Source organism: Colossoma macropomum, unplaced genomic scaffold (assembly GCF_904425465.1).
Source record: "Colossoma macropomum unplaced genomic scaffold, Colossoma_macropomum, whole genome shotgun sequence".
In the NCBI taxonomy this organism is placed as follows: domain Eukaryota; kingdom Metazoa; phylum Chordata; class Actinopteri; order Characiformes; family Serrasalmidae; genus Colossoma; species Colossoma macropomum.
The window spans coordinates 13,840,151-13,864,109 of NW_023494806.1; the positions used below are offsets into that span (position 1 = coordinate 13,840,151).

Here is a 23,959-nt window from a genome sequence, read left to right on the forward strand (position 1 = left end):
ACTCATGAGAAACTACTACTGTGCCTGGGAATCTAGATCAAAGATCCGAGAGAACTTAAGAAGTTTTGATTCACAAACTGACAGAAAAGGTGCTGCTGACACCGTGCTATAAAGTTGCGATGCAGCTGCAATATGCAGACTCATATTCCATATTTGACCCTATCTTATATCATCTGGCTCATGAGGGGGTTTGACCACACACACATACCCAAATACACCGTGGGAGCCACGGGCGGGCTGTTATCCATAGTTTTTTTTTCCCTACGGGAATAGTTTGGTCTGTCCTTGCAAATCCTCCAGACTGTGGGATTAGGGACATGAAACCCCTTTCCCCTCCTCTTTTCACTGCGCTGTGTGCTGCAGACTCTGTGGAATGCTACTTTACCATGACCTTTCACCCACACACTGAATACGGCCGAGTGGGGGAGGGAGCATGTGCATGTGTGCGTCTGTATGATGATGTTGGGAGAAGGAGGTGGGGTCATGAAGATCATGTGCTCAGGTGAAGGTACAGATACCTCCTAGTAGGTCCTGCCACTGTGCCATCACAGCATACTTTTAAAGGAATAAACCATATGAAACAGAATGGAAATCGAGAATCTTAAGGTGGATTATGCATTTGCATGAAACACATATAAAACTCTTCATACAGGTCATAAAGTACAAGAATTTTGTCTTGAAGTCGCATGTGCCTGACAGCGATCATCTGGATTCAGTTACAAAACACTTAGCTTTTTATTTGTGTGACCAAATATTGAAGGAATTCACGTGTTCGTGTAAAGCTGTCACCAGTTCAGCAAAGTACATTTCATCTTTTAAACAGTTGTGAATGAATGACTTCACCGATGTTTTACACAAAATTTATATAGTAATTGTTAATGTTTCATTGAAGTAAAACAAAGAAGTACATCAGTTAGACAAGTTAAACCAGTTATATATAATGAATGAGATGGAGTTTAGGAGAATATACTCCGACTCAAAGCTTCACTGTCAGAAACAACTCTTAAACGTTACTTGCTTATGTGTTATGGGTTGAAATTTTCCCGTAAATTTCCCGTGAAATTATGGCCAGTAATTACACTTCATATTATTGTGTCCTATTTTTACCTGGTGCATGCACTGAAACATATGGAGTCGCTAGTGGTGGGCAGTTCCCTTCTTCTAAATTCTCACAAATAGATAGCATAGTGGATAACTCACACAAATAGGCAGCCTACTCTTTTGGTTAGTTTCCCAGACCTAGATTAGGCTTAAGCCTAGACTAAAAAGAACTTACAGTGGTAATTCATCATTGGCACTGCAGTTTAGTCTAAGACTAGACTTAATCCATGTCTGGGAAACCAGCCCTTAGTGTTACATTCACTTGCTGTTGTGAATGGCTTGAGATTAGAGTGTCTGTTAAGTAATGTATTTACACAAAACATTTACAGTTTACAGTAAGTCTCTGAAAATTTAACACTCACTGCACTTACTGCGTGAAATGTAAATAAAACAGTTTTATTATTGATATTGGCATCTTTCACAACAGAAAGTTAGATTAGATTGATGAAAGATGTCAGTCATCAGTTATCACACTGGCCCAGGCAATTCCATACTGGTGCGTCTGTACTACAAATTACAAGTAATAAGAGATAGTCACTCCCAGTCACTCCCAGTCACTCCTTTGCATCAACTACTAAAGCTAAAATCACCTGTGTTTAAAGCAGAGATGTGCTAGTGTGACTGTTCTTCAAGGTCATCTCTATGAGTCAGCTGTCACCTTGTCCATACTGTGGAAACATGTTTGTGAGATGTGACGTGTGAAATGGCCTCTTAGTCATCATTTGAAGGCACTTAAGCTACGGCAAAGCTGGTTGAGCATTGATCTGCCCCCGCATTAGTGCTCAGAGCTTGTCTTTGGAACAGTCGCAGTTGTTGATTTAATCGTGATGTGGTTCTCTCACGTCGCTTTGGCTCAAAACACTTAAGAACCCATTTTGTTCTTGTACGGCAACCACTTTGCAGACGAAACATGCGCCCTGACTTCTTTTTGCATGGAGCTTAATGTGCGCCTGTACCTCCTCTCATCCTGTATTCCGATGTACAGGTGCTTTTTTTGTCCCGCGCCGTTCTTTTTTGGGTTAGATCGATATCGAGTGGAAAAACAGCTGCCCGGGAGCCAAGTGCTGCCCCTCACAAAGAGGCCATTGTTCAGTTACTCAAGGATCGGAGCTAAGCAATCCTTTTTATTGGTTTAAGCTATTGTGCCCCAAGCTCTCTTCATCCTTCCAGTTTAAGCTGGAAGAGCGTGGCCTTCCGTGTGTTTTCTCGCTGCATTGATGAGGACGTCATTATAGCTAGTGTGTCAGTCAGGGTTTGTCATTGAGACTAAATAGGAAGTGGCACTGAATGGAGAATCAGGGAGCAGGGTTGCCTATGGGGTATCCAGTGCCATCTCTCTGTCTGTGCTTTAAACTCCAGAGAATTGTTGAATCAATGGTTTCCTAGCTTCCAATAATGTAGACTCCTAAATCATTAGAGCTCACTATTGAGATATAACCTTGTGTTAGGCAGTTCTGAAGTAAGCTTCTGGTGTTGATTGCTTAAGCTGTCAGTTATACTTAGATACAGTAACAAGCCACATGACAAGTGTGGTCAAGGGGCAAGATGTTCTGTCAGCCTATGAAGCCTCGTGACATATTCCAGTCCAGAGTCTGCGTGCCACTTTATACGCCACTTACTTTATCGATGAAGCTTATGTTAATACTTTGAATATGGATTGCTGCGAGTGCTTGTTATTGTCATTTAATAACCAGTCTGGGACGCCACGTGCCAAGCCACAGAATCCTCACTGGAGAATATTTCATTTCATTAATGAGGCATAAAGCGTGATAAGCTCTGATCCCAGGGCAGGGTTTTATTTCATAGGCACTTGAGAGCCACTTCCCGACTGTAAAAAGAATCGCTTCGCGCATTCAGCATTCGATCAGTGGTACAGTAGATCTAAACTATCTGCATAGCTGCCATCCACAGATGAGCTAATAAAACACGAAACCCCAGAGAGGGGGTTATCATGCTGATTCAGAAGATCATCTTTCAGCCTGACCAAAATAGATTGCTCCATCTATGAAGGAGGGCTTTTTTTCCCTCCAAAAATCAGCTCCTTACAGTTCTTCAGCTTAAATTAGAATGGCCCCAAAGGAACGAGGGAAGAGAGAGAGAGAGGAAGGGAGAGAGAAAAGTGCGCTGACACTAAATTGCTTCCTGCAGTACTTCTGTAATCACAGCGCATTAATTACACAGAGTGTTTGGCTTGTGGTGATGCACGCATACCTCTAATACTTTGTTGTGTTTTTTAGTATCCTGACATTTTGCTGCCTGAAACGTTTCCACAAACTGCGGTGGCCCAGGATCTCACAGCCTTCGAATCACTTCCTTTCCTGAAATGGCTAGTTGGCCTTTTTGGATTTTGGCCTTGAGGACACTGTGGGTTTTGGAAAAATGAATATTTTAGGCCCAGCTGTGTTTGCTTGGTGGTATGCACGCATGCAAATGTGTTTTTCATTCAAATTCAGATTTGCCCTACATCACTGTTTCTATGTTTTGGCTTATTCAAAAAACATGTAGCACCACATTTTCCTTTTGTGTCGCAATGAGTTACACAGACTACACAAATTGTAATGTTCTAATGTATTTGCACATGGCATTGATGTAAAATCTGAAAATTAACGGCTTGATTCAGCTGTTCGGGGTTCCGCAGTCGTCTGAACATTTTGATCTCTCTTCTAACATCTGCCTCGGTCAATTAACCGCACAGCCATTACAGACCAAGGTGAAATCACTAAATCACCAAGCCAAAGGTGTTATTAACAGAAAATGGAGGTAATTTCACACACAAAAGAAATGTAGATTTTCATTGTATGCGCTGCATTTATCAGTCCTGTGGGCGGGTTTGAATAGAGGCTGTTTGCACTCATTTGGTGTAAATTGCCATTGGGAGTGCTGCCACCGAAAAGTAATTATAGTTATTCTCAGCCTTGTTCTTCATGGAGCTTAGATCATTTCTCAGCTCACATCAGTGTAACGGTCCCCTCGATATCTATTCCAAATGGGCATCTGATTAGGCAGCTGACATCCGTCACCAGTTTATGAATGAGGATTGACCTGGTTGTTTAGAACTTTTGCAGGAGGATTAAGACTGGCAGAGGTTTGATACCATTGTACCAGCGGTGTAGCGTATGTGGTACATAGGTGTAGAACCTAGAGGATTTGCATTCACTCATATAAAATGCACAATGATGCAAAAGAGATTCAGGTTTTGGCTCTTACTACTACGTACTACGGTATGAGAAATTTTGACTCAAGAAGGCAAAGTAACAAATTAACATGGAAACCCATTTATGAACAGCCGGGGAAATAAAGCTCTTGCTCACCCCAAGCTGGCTGAAAAATTGAAAACAAAACCTTACGGTGCTCTACAAATGCAAGTCACATGGGCATCACAACGAATTACTGCTGAGAAAGCTTCTACCATAAAAAAAAGAGCTAGGACTATGCCAGCCTGGTTTCCTGGGGCAGGAAAAGGTCATTGCTTATTTTTAAACCTTGATGTCCTTTATTATATCAAATATCTGCAGACAAACACTATTATTATACCACAGCAGTGAAAAACTCACGTTTGCATGCTGGCATGGTCAGTCATGGATTAGCCTGGTGACTACCAATGGCTAGCCTTGTGAGTTGTAACAATCTGCTCTAGAATGAATACTGACAGAAAATTACATAAACAAAAAAAGGAACAGTCATTAAAACATTTAGGATTACATTTGAGATTTTTTGAATGTTTGAATAATCATGAAATGTTTTTTAAAAAAAATAGTAAATTAGAATTTCTGATATACAATTCAGCTTTTCACTAATGTTATACGTTGTCATGTTGAAGAGCCATGAGGTATCTAAACTCACCAGAGGGCAGTGTAGAGTCAGAGTTTTTATCTGTAGTCCAGAAAGGAAGCACAGAAAGATTACTGCAGCCAGCTAAAGGCTACACCACACCAGAGGAGAACCGACCAATCACAGGCTTTGTTGTGTAGTGTGTTCGTCCGTGGAGTCTGTGCTTGTTTGTTTACTTCATGGTTACATCATATTGGTCGCCAAAGCCAGAGAGTCCTATTCTCTCTGATGTTTTGAATGATGCCTTACAAATTTGAATATGACTGAAATGGCCACCCCTAATCTGCAGTAAATTAAAGTAAACATGGGCAGCATGCAGCGGTCAATACATGTACGCTGTATGTTTTTTGTGTGGTTCAGCTAGTCCCAGTGTTCCCACTCTTACAGACTACAGGACATCACTGCATTTTACTGTGTCTTTACAAGATTGAACTTCAAAAAATGAACTTGTCAAGAGGCCACGAGCCCCCGACCCATGTAACGTCTCACTTCTGTGAGCAGCTTTTGAATGGGGGAGCGTGGGTCTGGAGAGGTGCTGAATAGAGAAGCCTGTGGGCCTGTGGAGGTGTGGTCTGCTGAATAGACGGCCATCCTGAGAGGCCCACTATAGGCCCAGCACCACCACCACCATCCAGACACACACACACCAGGCCAGGCACACCTTAAGACGCTGGAGCTCGCAGGCTCACTCAATGGGCCTCTTTATTCTCGCCGGAGCTTATGGGAGGGGAGACTCTTGGAGAAGATTGGGAGGGGGGGAGAGGGAGCAAGTGGCTCGAGAATCAAAAAAGACCACAGTTTCCCCACTACCATCCCCCCCTCCGGCTCCCAGCTCCCTTACTGCAGGCCTTCTCAAACCACCCCCCTCCCCATCCCTCCTTCCCCCTTAAGTGCTGCTTGTCGGGAAGCGCGCACAAAGGAGTGTTAGTATTCATTTTGTTTGTTTGCTCTGGACCTGTCAGCCGGTCACACAAAGCCGGGCCAGATCAGAGAGGGGAGCTCAGAGCTCAATGGAACCGGAGGGGGTCTGTTGGGGGGGTTGCTGCTCAACGCCGTTCCCACAGGGGAGGGTGGTCCTCCGCTGAAAAAGGGAAAGGGAGAGAAAAAGAAAAGGGGCCGGGGCCGAGGTGCAGGGGGTTGCACAAGGGCAGGGCCAGGACGTGCTGGGGCAGAAAAAGGGGGTAAAGGGGGTAAGGGTGAGTGTTGTCTCAAAGCCTAGGGAGCCGTGCGAGGATCATATCAATCACTTTTGGGTTTTGGAGGGAAATGGTTATGACAGGCAAGCTAGGTTTTTTGGTGAAGCTTCTCTGCCTCTGCCTCTCCCTTTCCCTCTCTTTCTCTCTCTCTCTCTCTCTCCCTCTCTCTCTCTCTCTCTCTTTCTTTGTGCTGAGGCCTTCCTGGACATCTGCCCAGACCTATACACAGGGAAAAATGAAACACTCAAGCCACCAGGCATCTTGCCAAATAAAGAGCTGCAGAGAACTATTTGAAGGGCAGTTTGTGTGTGCGTATGTGTGTTTGCTAAGCCAGCGAAAGAAACAGAGAGAGAGAGAGAGAAAAAGAGTGCGCAGGAGACGTCGAGGGTACTCTTAAGGTAGTAGATTTAAGTTTCTTTTTTATGAGAGAATGTCTCTGATTTCCAGTTTGGAACCACAGAGTCAATTAAATCCAAAGTTCTGCCTCTAAAACCAAACAAGACGCCTGCCAAAAACTGAAGCAGGAGAATGTGGTGTGTCATTTCAGATTTCATTTGTAAATAAGACGGTTTCGCTCCACTAGCAATTTTGGCACTGATAATTTGGCTGGAAGACTCTGCTAAACATTTATCTGCAACACTGAATCTACACCAAATCCATATTATTCCAAAATAAAGTATCATCTTACACCAGTTTTCATCCAGGCATATATACCTTTCCTTGGGTAATCCTAATGTCTCACTGGCTCACTGATTCTGTGTGTGTCTATTGTCTCGAGGCAGTAGTGGTTAATTTGCCACTTGCCCCTGTCTCTAATGGGAGTGGGTCTGTCCGGGTGTGCTCAGGCAGGTGAGGGGGAGGTGACGAGCAGCTGCTCCAGGCTCAGTGACCTAGGCGAGGGTTGCCTTTTAATGCTGGACTAGGAGCAGCTTCCTCTTACGCAAAATCTGTCCTTTAAAGGAAGAGTTTGGTAAAAAATCAAATGAACACAATTTTTACCCAAAGTGCAGTTGATCAGTTAAGACATGTTTGGTGTCTGAAGTAAGTTACAGAAGCAAATACCCCACCGTTTAGCATTGTGCAAACTCCATTCCTGAAGCATCACACACTTGCTTTGAACCATGCTGAGGTCTAAAGCAATTTCAGATAGATATGTTAATGTTGTTTCTGTTGTCTACAAAAATGGACAAATGTACATCTCGTAGTGTCCCATCCCATATGCAGATTAGCTTCTCTCCAACATTATACACTCTCTTTTCAAAGAACCAGGAGATAAAAAAGTCTCTTCTACTCTAGCTGGCTAAAGGGTACAGCACACTGGAGGAAAAGCTCCACACTGTGCTGCCAAAGGGGTTCTGGTACCAGGTAGCAGGCAGTACAAAGCTCAGCTATAGCACACAGGAAGTGTTGCAGAAAAGTGCTGGTAAATAAGAAACTTTGTGATTTTACACTTTACTCTTATAGATTTAATGGAATAAAACTGTCACCATAATTTTGTAAATTTATCAGGTTTGGTATCAGCTAACTAACTCTTCATACACTTGGTATGGGGTGAAATACATTACAGTGTGACTAGGCTAATTACGTTAGCTAAGGTGAAAAAGATTATTAGCATTTGTCTGTTTATCTTAAAGACTTTTTTGTCTCCTTTCTCAGTGAACATTTCAAGCCATGTCACCCACTATGGATTTCTGGTCTGGGTTTAATATAAAACAGTAAGAGTAAGATGCTGAGTGTCGACACTCTGGTAGCGTCCGGTGTGCATTATCTTGTAGAAGACCAATGCTCCCAACTATATATATATATATTATGTTTATGTAGTTTACATAGTATATCGCTGCTGTTGTAGCAAAACCTTGTATCTCCATTTTTGCTGTTTTTCAGTTTTTGAAATAATTAGAAAATACCTGCTGTCCTTTATATTGTGTGTGAATTACACGATGAATGGACCAAAAGAAATGGCCCAAAATTATTTGGAAAAAAAGTCTGGTTCCATTGACTTACATTAAAAGTAAAGTAGGTTTTTTCCTTCTCCTGTAAAGTTACCATTTTGGAGATACAAGGTTTTGGTCTGACAGCAGCGATATAGTTACATTTTTGCATGATGCTAATTGGTGAGTAATAAGCTTACACTACTTGTTGGACACCAGACACCAGACATGTCTTGGGTGATTACATTTGGGGTAAGGGAGCAATTGTGAAAATGAGATTCCTTTAACCATTTTAAGTGTCAAGGCAAAACTGGTCTCTGATCAGCACAAAGGTACATCTCATCTTCCAGTTACACACATGCCTGCTGGTTGTGGGCAGGCAGGAAGGAGTTTTTAGCAGCTCTGTACCCATCCCCCCCACCAACCCAGCCTTTCCTGGTGCAGAGCAAAGCCCCTTCTCAGCACACACATGCACGCCCCACACTCCATCAGTACATTCCACAAACACTGCAAATGCCAAATAAAAGAATGTTCCATTTTAGAGGTTCAGGGGATTAAGAAAGTTGATCAATTGCAAACTGCCTGGTCCTGTAACAGAATGTGAGACTTAAGGCATTCTCTGGTATGTGAAAGGTCGTGGACCATGTGTCACAGACTGAGCCATGACATCATGCGAAAGCACCAACACACATTGAGTAAAAAGAAAAGGTCATTCTGCTACTGCTTTGAAGGTCAGAGCGGAACGTTTGACTGTGATCACCTCAAACATTTTGAAATATTGGGTTTCAGTTTTGACTGGAGCGGAGTGCTAATTTAGGAACAGCAATTAGAGAAGATTACAGACCGATAGGGAAGTAATTTGTATTATGAGTCTGATGATTAACTGAATAGAATTGAACACCATGCTTCACATAAAAACGCAGACAGTCATTGTATTAGATAAGCCTGTGTTTGTTCACTTTAGTGTGATATTTGGGCAGCCGTCCCTACAGTTTAGCACAGTTACATTTTACAATTCTTGTCTGCACTGATAAATGTCTCAAGTATTTTGTCACTTGTTGCATTGCCTTATATTTCTCATATTTCAGATAACTGAAGATGTTAAGTGAAGACAGGAAGATAAATCTTATAGTGGGAGCCACAGTCTTAAAAAGCATTCATCACTTAAGTGTTTGACTGGGGCTAATGACCCCTGCTGACTGCTGAGATTAGTGCAGAGGGAAAGGCATGCTTTTGCATTTAATGTGTTGACGTGTTGCTCTCAAAGTAGCTTTCCTCCTGCCATCTAGTGTTAACCTATCCTTGTCCTGTTTAGACATTTTAATTGTGTTTGCAATACTTTGGAATGGAAATGCTTTGTATTTTGAATTATACTTCAGTTTGTTTGAGCTCACTTTCTCCATGCCCTGTTTCCTCATCTCCAGCAGCCTCAGTGCTGTGGTTCACCAAGTCATCAGAGAGACAGGCCGCGGCGGACTGGGAGTTTCAGAAAATAAACACCATTCATATGTGTGATTTGAACAGTTAACTTCACAGCGGGACATGCAGTACTCAGAGAACCCAGCTCTGGCAGTTTAACTTAACGATCACAGCAGATTTCAGGAGAGACAGGCGCAGTCGAGAAGTGCAGACTGATTTAAGACTTTCTATGAAGGAAAACTGTGAATTGCAGTGGTCATAGAAGTTGTTGTGTTGGTATGAAAATTAAATCGTCTGAAGCGAAGGTTTAGGGGCATGGTCACCAGAGCTAAGCTCCAACTTTCATATTCCACCTGACCCATCTTAATTATTGCCTCTGATAGTAGTGGATGATGTACCAGTTCTTCTAAATTCTGACCCCATGGAACTGGCCGTTTCTTCCAAATTTCCCTGTATTTCTTCATATTTGTCTGCTCGATCAACAACAAAGTGGACCCCAGATTGTAACTGACTATACAGCAAGAGGTGAGGGACTGCTGTGTTTTCATCCCTGACCCAGCCATTCAGCTAAACAGGCTAACCTTAGAACTGTTTGTATGTTGTGTTATCTGCTCCACACTCTGGGGTCTACATTGTTGTTGATCGAGCAGACAAATATGAAGAAAAAGAGGGAAATTTGGAAGAAACGGTCGGTTCCATGGGGTTAGCATTTATCCTGGCATGGACACCAGCTCGCTTGCTTTGCTTCTGTTTCCTCTCGCGCTGCCACCCTCAGTCAACTGTGTCAGACAACGACGCAGCCTCTGGGCCTGATCATTGCACAAAACCTGTTCCCAGCTGGCACTGAGCATGAACAACGTATCATATTCCAGCAGTATCTGATGGGCATGTAAGCACAAGTGTATGGGATGCTCTCATGAGACAAATAACCTGAGAAATTTGGATGTGAAATAACATTTAGCAGCGTTTTGCCAGGCCCAGAGAAGCTGCTGCGTGCACGCATTTTGTCTTGTTAGGGTTAGAAAGCAGTACTGATTGCTTTCTGTCCATCTGTGTATTGTTCATTTTTGTTTTTATAGATACATTTCTGTATGACGTACTGTGCTGTTTTTTGCTTATATATCATTAGATGCAAATAAAAACAAAACGTCAAAAATGGAGATATGAGGTTTTCTTCCGACAACAGCGGAATAATAGATCCAGATAGATGCAAATAAACATGAATACAGTAAAAACAAAGTTCTTTCTGTTCCACATGTCTCCTGGACATCTCTATTGATTCTAATTCATCTCTATTGCTGGGTGTATGAAATGAATCTGCTAGTGTTCTTTGTCAGCTGCACAAAAAGTAAAGGATTTTGAGAGAAAGACAATTGAGACATCAGAATAAGTAACTGCTAATCCTGACTAATCCAAAATGAGTGGGTTAGAATGATAAATGAACATCTGATGTGTCTCTATTGGGACTCTCACCATGCAGTCTGTGATTATCGAACAAGGACTGTATACAAAACAGTCCAGTCTTGTAAGATTTCCTAAGATTTACTCTCAAATCAAAATGGAATTATACACTGTCAACGTCTTGAGAAAGAATCGTTAAAACAATGCGGCTCTCCTAGAAACATGGCATCTTTGCACGTCTCTGCCTCTCTGCCACATGGAAGCCTGGCATCACAGTGCTGCTATTTCCTTTCATGCTCCATTCAGGCACCCCAAGTGCCACAAATGTTTTATTATCCGTGCACGTATTCATGCAGCCTCCCTGGTACAAATTGGGCGCTCCATTTTGTTTGTGCCAGACGCATTGTCGGAGCGAACGCTTTACTTTCCTTAGCTCTCGCCTCAGACGTTTTTAATGGGGCTCGCGGACGCAGCCTCCTTTTTTATTCTCTGCCTTCCAACAGCCATCATCCAGATGTGCCTCCATTTGGGAGAAGAGGAACTTGTACGTGTCATAACCAGAATGAGCTGTCGCATAAAGAGCCTCATTGATGCAGGTTGCATAATCGTAAAGGATGCGCACAGGAAAAATGGTGGTCAGGATGTTTTCCTGTACTATCTCTTCAAAGCTCGCCTGTACAGTCTCGCCTGCCACATGTTAGTGTGGGCGTTCGAGCTCTGAGGTTCCTGCCCACAGTCTGTTGATCATTCGCTTCAGACAGGACGGATGAGTTTGTAGGGCCTGGTGGGGCAGCTCATAATTAATTAGTCCCGACACCAACAAACACCCAGCGTGAGTGGAACTTTAAAGCCAATTGCGGCGATTACGGGGGGCTAATAGTATTAGAAGCTGAATGAAGTGTGGAGCGGGGGCTGGAGGTGGCGAACAATGAGGGCTCGTTTGCGTTTGACCCTCCCTTCAAATCAATCAAATGGATGATTAAAAGCATTAGACTCGGAGAGCAGGATTTCTCCAAACTGAAACAGCCGATAATTGTTTTGTTCGTCAAATAAATCACGGCTTGTAACGTGATTAATAGTGGTAGTGTGTAACCTTCTGATTGCAGCAGAGTACAAAAGAACGATAATGTTAGTTAATGCATTTTATGTAAATAAGCTGCCTTTGCTGACTCAGTATTGTGTCATACAGCTATGATCGGTTGGAGGCCAAATTACAATAAAAATACCAGCTTTTTAAAATGTTTGCCACCCATTACGCTTTTTCTAGTTATAATAAAACAAACCAAGGATTCTATAAACTGCAAAGGCATGTATTCTGGCCTACCGCAAAGTGCTCTGCATTAATAACTAATATGACTTTTGTTAGTCCCTGATAATGGCCTGACAGCTGGCATATGTCACAGCTGTCAGATCATCTTCAATAGAAAGCTTGAGAAACCTTCCAAGTTCCTGTACTTCGGGTTAATCAAGTACATTTTGGCACCCATATGGAGGCATTAAAGGAAAGCCCTTCTTCAAATACACTGAAAAAAAGTTGAGACTTAATAATAGTGCCTGTAAAAGTTAACATATGAATGGAATATGGAATTTCATCTTTTTATGTATTATATTTGTACATTTAATTTATCATAGAAGACTTTCATTAGAGTTCTGTGGCTCTAATGGTTTTGTGCACTACATAAATTGTGTTCAGTGAAAAGGACGACAGCATAAAACAGTAGATATGACATGTATAAACATGTAAACATTATATGTTAACATATAAACATTAACATGTATAAATTGTAATGCATCCGTATTGGTGTGAATTAAATTGGACATTTATCTGTGAGATATATTGAACATGTATATATGTTGTCTTGAAATTGTATTTGAGTCTGTGAAGGCAGAATTGATAAGATATGATAAAATGATTAATAATACAGTGGACCCACTGTGTCACTAGACATCACAGTTAGGATGTAGCTTCATTACTGCATTAATATTCTCCATTTAAACTGGTTGGCATTTTGTCTGGGTCCTGAAATGGATTAAAACTGCCTCGGGTAACTAGAGCTAGCATTTCTAGATCAGGTGAATGACACCCTATCCTGGCATGTGTTGTCTTCGTTTCAGCATCATATTACTGAAGGCCATGGGGCCGCTGCAGTGTAAGGGCTATTGAACAAGTCAGCACTGGCTTTCACCACAGCACTCTCTCAAACTGTTACCAGACACTGCCTTACAAACGCTGTAATTCGACCAATTAGCCCTGTGGCTTCAAGGAACGCTGCTGCGCGGCCTGAAAACAAAGCCGACCCACAGCCGTGGACATCAGAGCATAGGAAAGCCTCGCTTTTGATGCTGCAGACATCACAGTGTCAAATGACGGTCTCTTTGCCGTGCTGAGTGGGTTAGCATGAGCATCTCATCTATACTGTCTCTGTGGGTATTGGGAAAAAGTCAGAATTCGGTCTGGATGCCAAGTTCTGCTAATGTGACTTCTAGACTGCTCATCTGTCAGTCTAAAAGTCAAAAAAAGAGAGCACTTGCTCATGGATGGGCAGGATTTAGGGGGAAGGCAGAGCAATTTTGGCACTGCCATCAGTTCAGGCAGGGCTGCAGTGATTGGCTTGGTTGCGTTTCTGGCTATTTCGGGTGGCTCTGACTCATGGTATCCCTTGGTAACCAAACACACAAGAGGCCAATGAGGCTTTGGCTGGCCTCTTACCATGGTGGTGGAGGGTGGGGGGGGGATGGGGGCTGAAGAGAACAACACAAACTGACAAGAAATGGAGGTTGGGAGGGGGGGACAGAGGGAGCAGCAGCAGTAGCATGCCAAACCCGGGCTTATTATCATGCGAGCGACCGTAATCTCTGCCTCCTTCTCCCTGTCTGTTTATCTGCTCTGCGTCTGACTCGTCTCCCAGAGTTCTGGGCTTTTGAGAGGAGCGGCGGGCCGCCAGAATTTTCAAGCCCGTCGAGCCAAACTGCCCAACGGCCCTGCCAGAACTGCCATTCTGTTTGCAGCAGATAGGAAGTTCTCATTAGAGGACACATAAGTCATTTATGACGGCCATGGTTTCTTACTACCTTGCCGGTGAGACACTGGGTGTCAACATTCTGACACAAGGCTGAGGCTGTGATTGAGCCGGCCTATCACAATCCCCAAAAACGCTGCAGTATTGCAGCAGACAATGGAAAATAAGATATGTGACTGTTTTTGAAAAGCTAATTTTCCAGGGCGATAGTGTTCTTTTTTTTCAGATTATTAATTTCCCATCAGATGCTTTTCCTTTTCAGCAGGCACTCTATCTGTATGTCATATCAGTATCGGATTATGAATTAAAAGGATATTGTCAGTAAGAGGAAAGGAATAGCATGGGCGGATAATAAGGATGACTGCGACTGGCTTTGAGAAATCTGTTGTTCTTCCTCTCCTGTCACTCTCTTCACACTGATACAGTTTTAATGGAGTTTGAATAATAGGCCTGACATCTTCAATGCGGAGGTTATGCAATCCCTGTGATATTGCTGCGGAGACGAGGGGCGGGAGGAATATAATGCCATTTAGGCAAATTAAAGGGCGGCCAAGAGACTTGGCATGCTGCAGCCGAGACTGTATCCTGTGGGCCAGGGAGACCACAAATTCCTCCCAGGATTACAGGATTAAGAATTTGAAAGGTGATGCAGTTTCTCACAGATGGAGGAAATAAAAAGGACAAGGCTGGCAGAGAGGTGAACTGCCATTAATGCATGCTCCCCTTTAATTAAAAGCTACTGATTGAATGATATTGGAGAGGATTAGGCTGACGGATGATTTCTGAAAAAAACACGCACACACAACTCATCCTTGGACACCTTCCCATAGCATGCTGGGATATTTTATAATAACCAAGTGTGATTGCCCAGGCTGCATAGGGTAGATAAAAGTCTTGCCTGTGCTCTCTTGAGGGGGGAGGATGATGAGTTGCTGTGTGCTGATTACAAATGGGAGGAAGGGCAGAGAAAGTAGTTGCAGATAGTGCGAGAGGTTGACTACTCAGGAAATACGGTTTTCCGTAGGTTTTCAGATGGGCTGCCAAGTTGCCTGTGGTAATTTGACCTGTCAAAGGCAGTTGCTGTGGTAATTTCTTAAAAATCAGTATAAAAAAGCCTGCAGGCCATAACCATTACTTATAAGCCTTAGCAGTTATTTTTTCTGCCAGTGGCTGCACCCTAAACTCTGTGTGTACTCCACGAACACTAAAAGACACAGTTGTGTTTGAGTATCCTTTCCCTCTTGTTTACATTGTTCAGCCCACTTTCTCTTTGTTATTAGGAGACAGTGCTTTCACCGCTCCAGGTTGTCATCTCTGAATAGCACTTACACACACAGACATTTCACTCCCGCGAATGTCTCTCGACACATTAATTTGGCTTAAGTCAGAATTCTTTTCATTTACTGCGCAGGGGCTCAAACAAACGAGACTCCAGGATACTAAATGATCCTCCCGTGCTGTAATCTGAGTCACGCTGCAAGTGACGGCGCCAAAGATTTCAACCCGCGATGTGTACCTTCACTTTATAAAAGACCCTTTGTGGCATTGTTTGTAGCTGGAGAATGCCAAAGAGACTTTCGTCTGGACGTGTTTATTTTGCAACTGCTATAATTTTAAGCCTTCGTGATTAAACTCCCAACATGTAGGATCCTTGCGAGAAGTGTTCCTCACAAGTGACACTTTTAATTGTTGTGCAGAAAACATGCCGTTTGTTTGGCAGTGTTTTGAAAGGATGCTGCGAGACTGTTGAAAACAGTGTGACTCCAGATGTAAGCTAATCTGTAACCACAGTACAGACTGCCTCGGTCTCAGCTGCAGCACAGTAAAATGGAAGTTGACCTGTTGAAAAACAAAACTGTGGTTAAACTTCATCACCGCCTGTAGCTGTTGGCTTTGAAAACAGGATGGCTTTACAGAACATATCCTCGTATCAAGATGCTGATCTTGCAATACCTTATTTCTAACAGACCAAACCGCAAAGTCTCAAAAGCTTGCACAATGGTGCACAGGATTTATATGCTTTTCTTTAGGTGTGTCCCACTAACTGAGAACTTGGCAGTAATGCAATAGCTGTTATCAAGAACAACAAAAAAGTTTTTTGGTGTTGATTTTGGCAGTGGAATGTGAATATGTCTGCATAAGAATGCTAAAAAACAAGTGTTGTAAAGTCTTGCTCTTAATGTATTTAGGGCTCTTTCCTTTTGTCAGTGTACATTGAGAAATGAATTTTGTGTTATTCAGTAACATACAGATACTCGCTTGTTGTCAGAATTATCCTGTCTGACATCAGCATCAGATATGAAAAGGGCTTTGAAAGATGGGTGTTGTATACTGAATAGTTTTTTCTTTTGTTTTTCAGACCTATGAGAGGCCTTACAGACTAATGGCTCAAAATGACAACATGACGGAGAAGGAAAGCACGAGACCAAAGCATGAGCCTAAAAACAATGACATTCACCAACTGGATTGGACAAAGCCAATATTAAGAGAGTCGGCGTCCCAAGGGGACCAAGGAAGAGATTCGGAATCAAAACAAGAATCAACATGCATTAACAAGAGCCTTCTGTCTGAGGTCAACACTCCCTTCTCAAAGACGCAGGTTAAAAAGGTCACAGAGGGTTCATCTGGAAGTACGTTTGCCTCGGGAATGACTTGCCCAGGTTCTGACTCACAGGCTTCTTCACCAGCTGATACAACAATGAGTCCACCAACAGACTCAAATCCATTGATGTACTCCTCTTTCAGCAAAGAGAGAGGTTTGCAGGAGGTCAATGAGCAAGTCTTCGGGAACATCAAACGGAAGTACGGCAGGAGGGATACTATGAGGGCTCTGACCACCCATAATGCAGATATGCTGTGGGCCAAAACGACTGACAAGGAAAGTGAGAAGCCAGTTCAAGACAATACTAAGAATAAACTACTGTATAACACTGATAAAATTGAGACTCAGAAAGAAGAGGCAGAAAAATCAATGAAAAGGGCAGAGGATGAGGCCAAAACAATGCCAAGCTGTGTTCCACATCACACAGATGAACCTAAGTGCAGAAAGAAGAAAAACAGAAGATTAACTGAGGATAACATCTCTTTAGAGGACACACAAGCAACACAGACAGTAGAAATGAAAGATAAGAATGACCAAGGTACTACAAAACCTAAAGTGGCAAACAAAATGGAAATAAGTACAACAAAGCAATTTGGAATGGATTCACGGAAGCCGGGGGAGGAGAGTGCAGAAGCAGTGACGAGTGTGGAGATGTCTGAGAATAGGCACAGGAAGAACCTAGTCGGGAGACCAAGATCAATGAGTGATCCAGAGAAGGAGGCAGAAGGGAGGCAATCAAAGGTCAAGGACAGATGGTGTTATTTAAAATCCAAGAGCTCTGCTCCCCATAAAGACATTAATCCAGTGATGCCCATTGAAGAGCCACCCTCTGCTTTCCCTATTACGCCATCTAGCCCACTGTACACCAACACAAACAGTCTGACAGTCATCACTCCCGTAAAGAAGAAAAGGGGAAGGCCCAAAAAACAACCTCTGCTTACTGTCGAAACAATTCATGAGGGAACCGCAACCAGTCCTGTTAGTCCTATCGCCCAAGACTCATCAAGCACTTCAAAGAGGAGGAGGAAGAAGCATAATTTATCAAAACTTGTGCAATTGGCCTTAAATAAATCCCCTACTGCACAACAATTGAAGCTCAAGAAAACGGGTCAGGTCGGCGTCCTTAAAAAGAGAACGGCTAAGAAAGTAAAACTGGTTAAAATGCAAAGCATTTTGAATGAACTTTTGTCCTCTTCTAACAGTGGTAATCTGGCTCTGAAGTCCAACGTTCCAGGTTCCAGTGCCATGTCAACTGTGGCATCGACAATCGAGGCCCGTCTAGGCAAGCAAATCAATGTCAGCAAGCGCGGGACTATTTATATTGGCAAAAAACGAGGAAGGAAGCCCAGAGCTGATCTGCAGGCCCAGCAAGATGAGCACAAAGCCAGTGATGAGCACTCGTTGCCTGTTTCAAGTCCATTTGAGAACCTTCTAGTGCCTTCTACTCCATCACCCACAACCAGAATGCCTTCTCCTAGGGTCATGCAGTCTCTCTCTGCTCAATCCTTAGCAGGTGGGGTGGCACACCATGTCACCACGGAAACCAGCCAGCAGGACCTGAAGACCATGCCAAATCTACAGCCTATCAGTGCATTGCCCACAAAAACTCAGAAGGGCTTGCTCAGCAGTAATTGGAAGCTCTCTCCTCCAAGACTTATGGCCAACTCGCCGTCTCATCTGTCAGAGGTGGCCTCCATCAAAGAGGTCACCCTGTCTCCCGTCAGCGAGTCCCACAGTGAAGAGACAATCCCAAGTGATAGTGGCATTGGCACTGACAACAACAGCACATCAGACCAGGCTGAAAAAGGTCCAGCATCTCGCAGGAGGTACTCCTTTGATCTTTGCAGTTTCGAGGCTGCAGAGGCTGCCATGCTAGAAGCCTCAAGTAAGACAGCTAGAGGGCACTATCAGAAGCATGCTACCACGGTTGCAATGGAGAATTTCCTGACTCAAGAGAGCCTTAAGAAGCAGAAACATCGACGGAAGCGGAAGAGCCTCCCAAGTCGGGATGACCTTCAGTTCCTGGCTGACCTCGAGGAGCTCATTAGTAAGTTCCAGGTCTTCCGAATCTCCCACCGCAGCTACAAGTTTTACCACGAGAACTCTTACCCAAGCATTTTCCGTCTCAACTTTGACCATTACTACCCTATGCCCTACTACCCCTACGATCCTGTACACTATCTTCGGAGGAGTTCCGAAAAATCAAAGAGGAGGCGCGGCAGGCCAGCCAAATCAAATGAACCAATAACAAAGATGCCTTTCATTCAAGGGTTTGGGTATCCAGTGCCCGGTGGCAATTACTATGCACCCTACGCAATGCCTTACACATCCATGCCTCTTGCCACAAGTGTGATGAACATGGGCTACTACGGGCAGTATCCACCTCCTTTGTACCTGTCACATGCGCTTGGATCTTCAGGCTCTCATCTAATGCGTCCGCCGGTTCCGCCGCCAAAGTTCCACTCTGGTGGGCTGTCTAGCCTCTCTGCTGCCAGCAGACATCGGACGAAGAGCATTCCCCATGAAATGCCTTCTCCCAGGATGGGCGACACTCATCACTCATCAAGCAGCTGCTTGGCGAGCGTCTGCCTCCACAAACGCAAACACAAGCATAAGCACAAACATAAGGAGGACCAGCATGCTGTCCCGCAGAGGGAAGATCTTGGTGGACTCTTCAGTGGAGCGCTGCCTCTGTCTAAACTGAAGGACAAACAGAGAAGCCAGCAAAGCGCAGATGCATCATGCAAGACCTCCAGGAACTACTTTGAAGTAGACACACTCTCATCATTGTCCTTATCTGACTCACAGCACTGTAAACGTGCTCGAGGAGAGCCTCTGAACAACTTCCTGAACATCTGCACTACACAATCACACGAACGGCTGCGAGCCAGCCAGGACCGGCCACTGGACTCGTTCAAGGGGCAGCACTTAGGAGAGGAGGGTCCCAGCATCCGCAGTACGAGGCATAGCTTGGAGGAGTTTGCAACTTTCAGTGAGGGAAGCATGGCACCTTTCCAGAGTGACAGAGCGGAGAGGACAAAACAGATGTACCAGCGCAGCAACAGCACAGCTATAGCAGGTCAGAAAATCTCAGTATTTCTATCAGGCATGAACGTAAGCCACATTTAAACAAAATATGCAAAGTGCAGAATAGTTTGGTAAACAATGAAGGCACAATTTAATCGTAGCTGGAAAGCTGCGTGGTAAGTCTCACAAAACAGCATTCTGCGCTATTCTACAAAATGATAAACAAATAGGCTCATTTGAGCGCTTTTATTTTGTAGTCAGAACATCTGGCGAGGCGGGTGTAATGCATGGATGGAGACAACTATAATTCACAAATTTCTCTTTCCTCCCTTTTCACCTCCGTTGCTTGCCAATGGTTTTCTTAGAGATATATTATTCACACATTTTGATTTATTTTCTACTGACATGCAATAAAAAAAAAACTCTCCCTGTGTTAAAAGAGCTGGCCAGCAGCCAGCAGTTTAATGAATCCAGTCTACTCCAGTGGAGGGGAATTGCAAGCCCAAGGCTCAGTTAGATTACATTTTTGCTCCTTGGGGAAAAGAAGAGGATGAGTCACATACTGCCTAACCCGTACTACCATCTACCTCTATGAATTAATGCTATGCTTCAAAGACCTTGGTTGTCACAGTTAAATAGATCAGCTTGATACGTATCATGCAAACGTGTACATGTGGTTTGCTTTCAAAACGTTTTATAGTGAAAGTATGTTTTGACAGAAGAACTTATTATAGCAGCTTATTATACCTTTTGGCCAATGTCACTATCTGGCTTAAAATGTGTCACAGCAAGTAAAGTCTGGCAGTAATTTATATGCACAAATTTGCATCTCATGTCACCAGTCATTTACAATTAATTAGATCTATTTGCCCCAGCTTCATATTACTGCACATTTCTTAGGAAGCCTGTTAATGATTTTTCCTAGTGCCTAGTGTTTAAATCTAAATTAAGTGTTAGTGAATGTAGCAGTGGAGTCCCATAGCACGGAGGTTTCTAGAGTATCTTCAGGCTAATGCTCATGTTTATTAGACATGCTGCACAGAAGACACTGACAAACATATTTATTACTGGAATTCTTTGTCATTGTTGAGCAAAACGGCAGCTGAAATCTCATATTACCACTCATGACTGTGTCTAATTTTAATACTGTAATTATTTACTTAAAGGCTGCCTACATAGGGACTTCTGAACGCACGTATAAGCACTGAATAACATATTTATAAGGCAATACTTTGTTGTTGTTGCAAAACGCATTATATAGGCCACTTTCAAGAATATTTCATGATGTATGTTGTTGGAAGTGGTTCTTCACACATACAAGAAGTATCAGTGCTATGTTATGATATCAATGCTATATTAATATCACCTTTATTAAAGAAACAAAAATGTGTTTTTCATTATATGTCAGCTGTTGTTCTACTCAAAAATGTGTTATATCCAAAATCGTTACAAATGGATATACAGCATTTCGGAATGAAATTCGTTATTTATAAAAAACTAATGCCAGTAATCGCAAGATGACATAAGAGGTTTTATGAAATAAGTGACACTGTATTGACATATAAGGGCCTTAAAATGAAGTGAAATCAGTTTGTTCAATTTACTGACACTGTTATGAAGCACTTACTTATAAGGTAGAGGCCACATAGGTCTTCTTCATAGAAGTTCATCACAAAATGTAACATAATACATATAATAGCTTAAATGACTTTTGCTTTTAATACTTAAGTACATTTTAAAGCTAGTAATGTTGTTTTATGTACAAGTAGAAATACAGACAAGGCACTTGTACTTAACCAAGGGTATTTCTACTTTTACTTAAGTACAGGGTTTTTGTAAAGGAACGTGTATTTTCAGACATAACTATGGATGAAAATAATGACTTGAGGGCATCAGAATCTTCCACAGAACTGGTATTACTTATACTTATAAGTTCTGTTACTTGGGAATAATGCTTCATAACAGTGTTATAAATGGAACTATAGTTTAAGGCTCTTTGTGTCAAGACAGTGTCATTTACTTTGTAAAACATCTTGTGTCATCTTGATATTACTGTTATTAGATGTATAAAAATATCCAAGTATCACTTCATAAATATGTAATTCAGTGCTTATGAAGTCCTTATGTAGGTAGCCATCAAATAAAGCATTCCCATTAATGGCTAGATTTTTTGGCAAAGGAAAGACAGTAGATGTAGAAGTCTAAGCATTTCCACAAGAAATATGACCCTTTGGCAAGCTCTTTAAAGTGGCCTTGCAGTGCATCACTGTGCACATATGGTCTGGATTGAGCTTTTGATGGGGCACTCAATGTAAGGATCTTTCAGTACACTAAACCCTCTTTAGCTAGAGCCTGCATGCTCTTTTAACTTTATGCTCCCTGATTTCCTTGGACAGGAATTAGGCCTGTGTTCAGCAGGCTTTGTGCAATACATTTTTATAGCAAGCATATTGTCTATGCCTGTTTTTTTTTTCCTTACATTTCTCAAAAATCCTAGTCATTTCTCGCCAGATGTTGATAACATTCCAATTCAGTCTACACAAAAAAACAACAACTAATCACTGTTGCTGCCTAATGTTCAGCTTTCTTCTGGAAAAAAAATACTTCTCCAGATAAAATGCACTTTCTACCTTACACTTGCTTTGTCCTCCTTTTATGCAACAAATCTGAAAACTGTTTGCCTTTAAACAGTGGAATTTTGTCACCATGGTAATGGGAAGTGGGTCTACGCCAGCATGCGGAGAGCAGAGCTGGGGGGACAGCAGCAGGGCGAGGCCATAAATTGGTTGCTCTAATGAAAACAGTGTGTGCAGGATGCAGGTAGAGGTTTCAGGGGATAAATGAGTTGTGACGCTCCCTTTGAAAACTAATGTTTTTTTTTTTTCTTTCCATGATTTGTTGGCACTCTGAGAGACTCGCTGAGGTTCTCAGTGATAAACCAGGGCCAGAGCGGGAGGGGCTTGCCGCTTCGACTGGCCTGCATATTACTTTATTGAAACCAAATGAGCAGCTGCTGCAAACTTGCTTAGCGACCCAGAAAAAAGGATTTAGTATTCTGCTCATTTTGGATGTTGTTCTTATCCAGACTTTAGTTAATCTGTGAATTGGATCTAGACATTAATTTTGCTAAGTTAGCTAATGCTATGCTGAGACAAAACACAGCACAGGCATAATACTGTGCAGTTCTCCTGTATCAAGCAAATTAAGTTTAATCCAACACGTTACTGAACAGGGTTAGAACAGCTTTCCTGTATTTCTCAGCGCTGCACAACATGTGACCAGTTTTCAAGTATTAAGCTTTCTCTTTGCTCTATAGGGAAGCATGGAAATAAATAGATTTCAGTCCAGCGAAGCAAACCGCTGGCAAAAAAACTCTTCCACAATTCTCTTATTTGCTTTCTTGGATACCTAACCAGATGGAGTGGCAATCAGTGAGAAGGAGCAAGAAAACGAGCAAGTTCTCCAGAGACGCGAGGGGTGCAGGAGAGGTTTTTTTTGATGCGGAACACACATTTTAGGCAGCTTTAGGCTGTCTGAACTCATTTCAGACGAGGCTGCCAGAAACCCAACATTTCCTCCGCTCTGGGCTTCCTTCCAGCGCTCTGACGCGAAGAGAAGAGGCAGTAAATTAATCACTGATGTATCTGAGGCCTCCTAGTTTATTACTCACACTTCCAGAGCCGTCTTTTCAACACGGAGGTGAACGCTGGCTGCATGCACAGAGAGATAGATAAGAGGGACGGTACCACACGCTCTAATTAAACGCATGGATGTAGTTATGCACAAGTCAAGTGTTAAGTGCTCTATAGCACCATAATTCTTTCTTCTCAGGGGACATTATTTAAGCATCTCTTTGACTCTGTTCATTTAGATGGAGGCTTGTAATAAAACAGCAGGCTTGTCATACTGTGATGTATAGTCGTGCAGATCAGCACCAAACTTTTGTACATTAAAATTATTTACGTATGTACTAATGCAGATTACAGTGTTGACACATTTGAATGTTACATCATTGAACACAGGATCACTTTGTCTCGTTTATTCTGCCTGGATGCAAAACGCTTCGTGTTTGTGACTGACTCATTTGAGGTTGTTGAGTTTGCTTCATGCTGCTGCTTCTGAAAGCAAGATAAAAAAAAATCAGCTGATTTTATCTACTGATTATTTGACTGTCTGAATATTTATATAGCAGCCTTTTTTGTTATTTCTTCTGTTTGGATCTAGTATATCTCGGTGATCAGTGGAAGCTATGTAGCCTGTCCAGATCACTTCACTCAGCTGAGGCACGCTTACTGCCAACTCCTAGGATCACTAACAGCTCAGTTGGTGCACATTCATTTTCTTATATAGTGCCTAAACTCTGGAATTGCATTCCAGAGAATATTAGGAATGTAAGCTTGAAACATTTCTTTAGACTAGCATATGCCTAGA

At 42.6% G+C, this 23,959-nt stretch overlaps 2 protein-coding genes across 2 annotated transcripts in view; one reads left to right on the top strand and one right to left on the bottom strand.

Annotated features, from left to right (window-relative positions):
- Window positions 1–23,959, bottom strand: part of cdk7 (cyclin-dependent kinase 7) — a 104,592-nt gene that overhangs the window by 42,303 nt on the left and 38,330 nt on the right. The window lies entirely within an intron of this gene.
- The window catches only part of setbp1 (SET binding protein 1), a 50,373-nt gene that overhangs the window by 24,641 nt on the left and 1,773 nt on the right, over window positions 1–23,959 (top strand). The window contains exon 3 of the mRNA XM_036598740.1: window positions 16,259–19,580. Within this exon, the coding sequence (XP_036454633.1) occupies window positions 16,259–19,580 (3,322 nt within the window). The remainder of the gene's footprint in view (window positions 1–16,258; window positions 19,581–23,959) is intronic.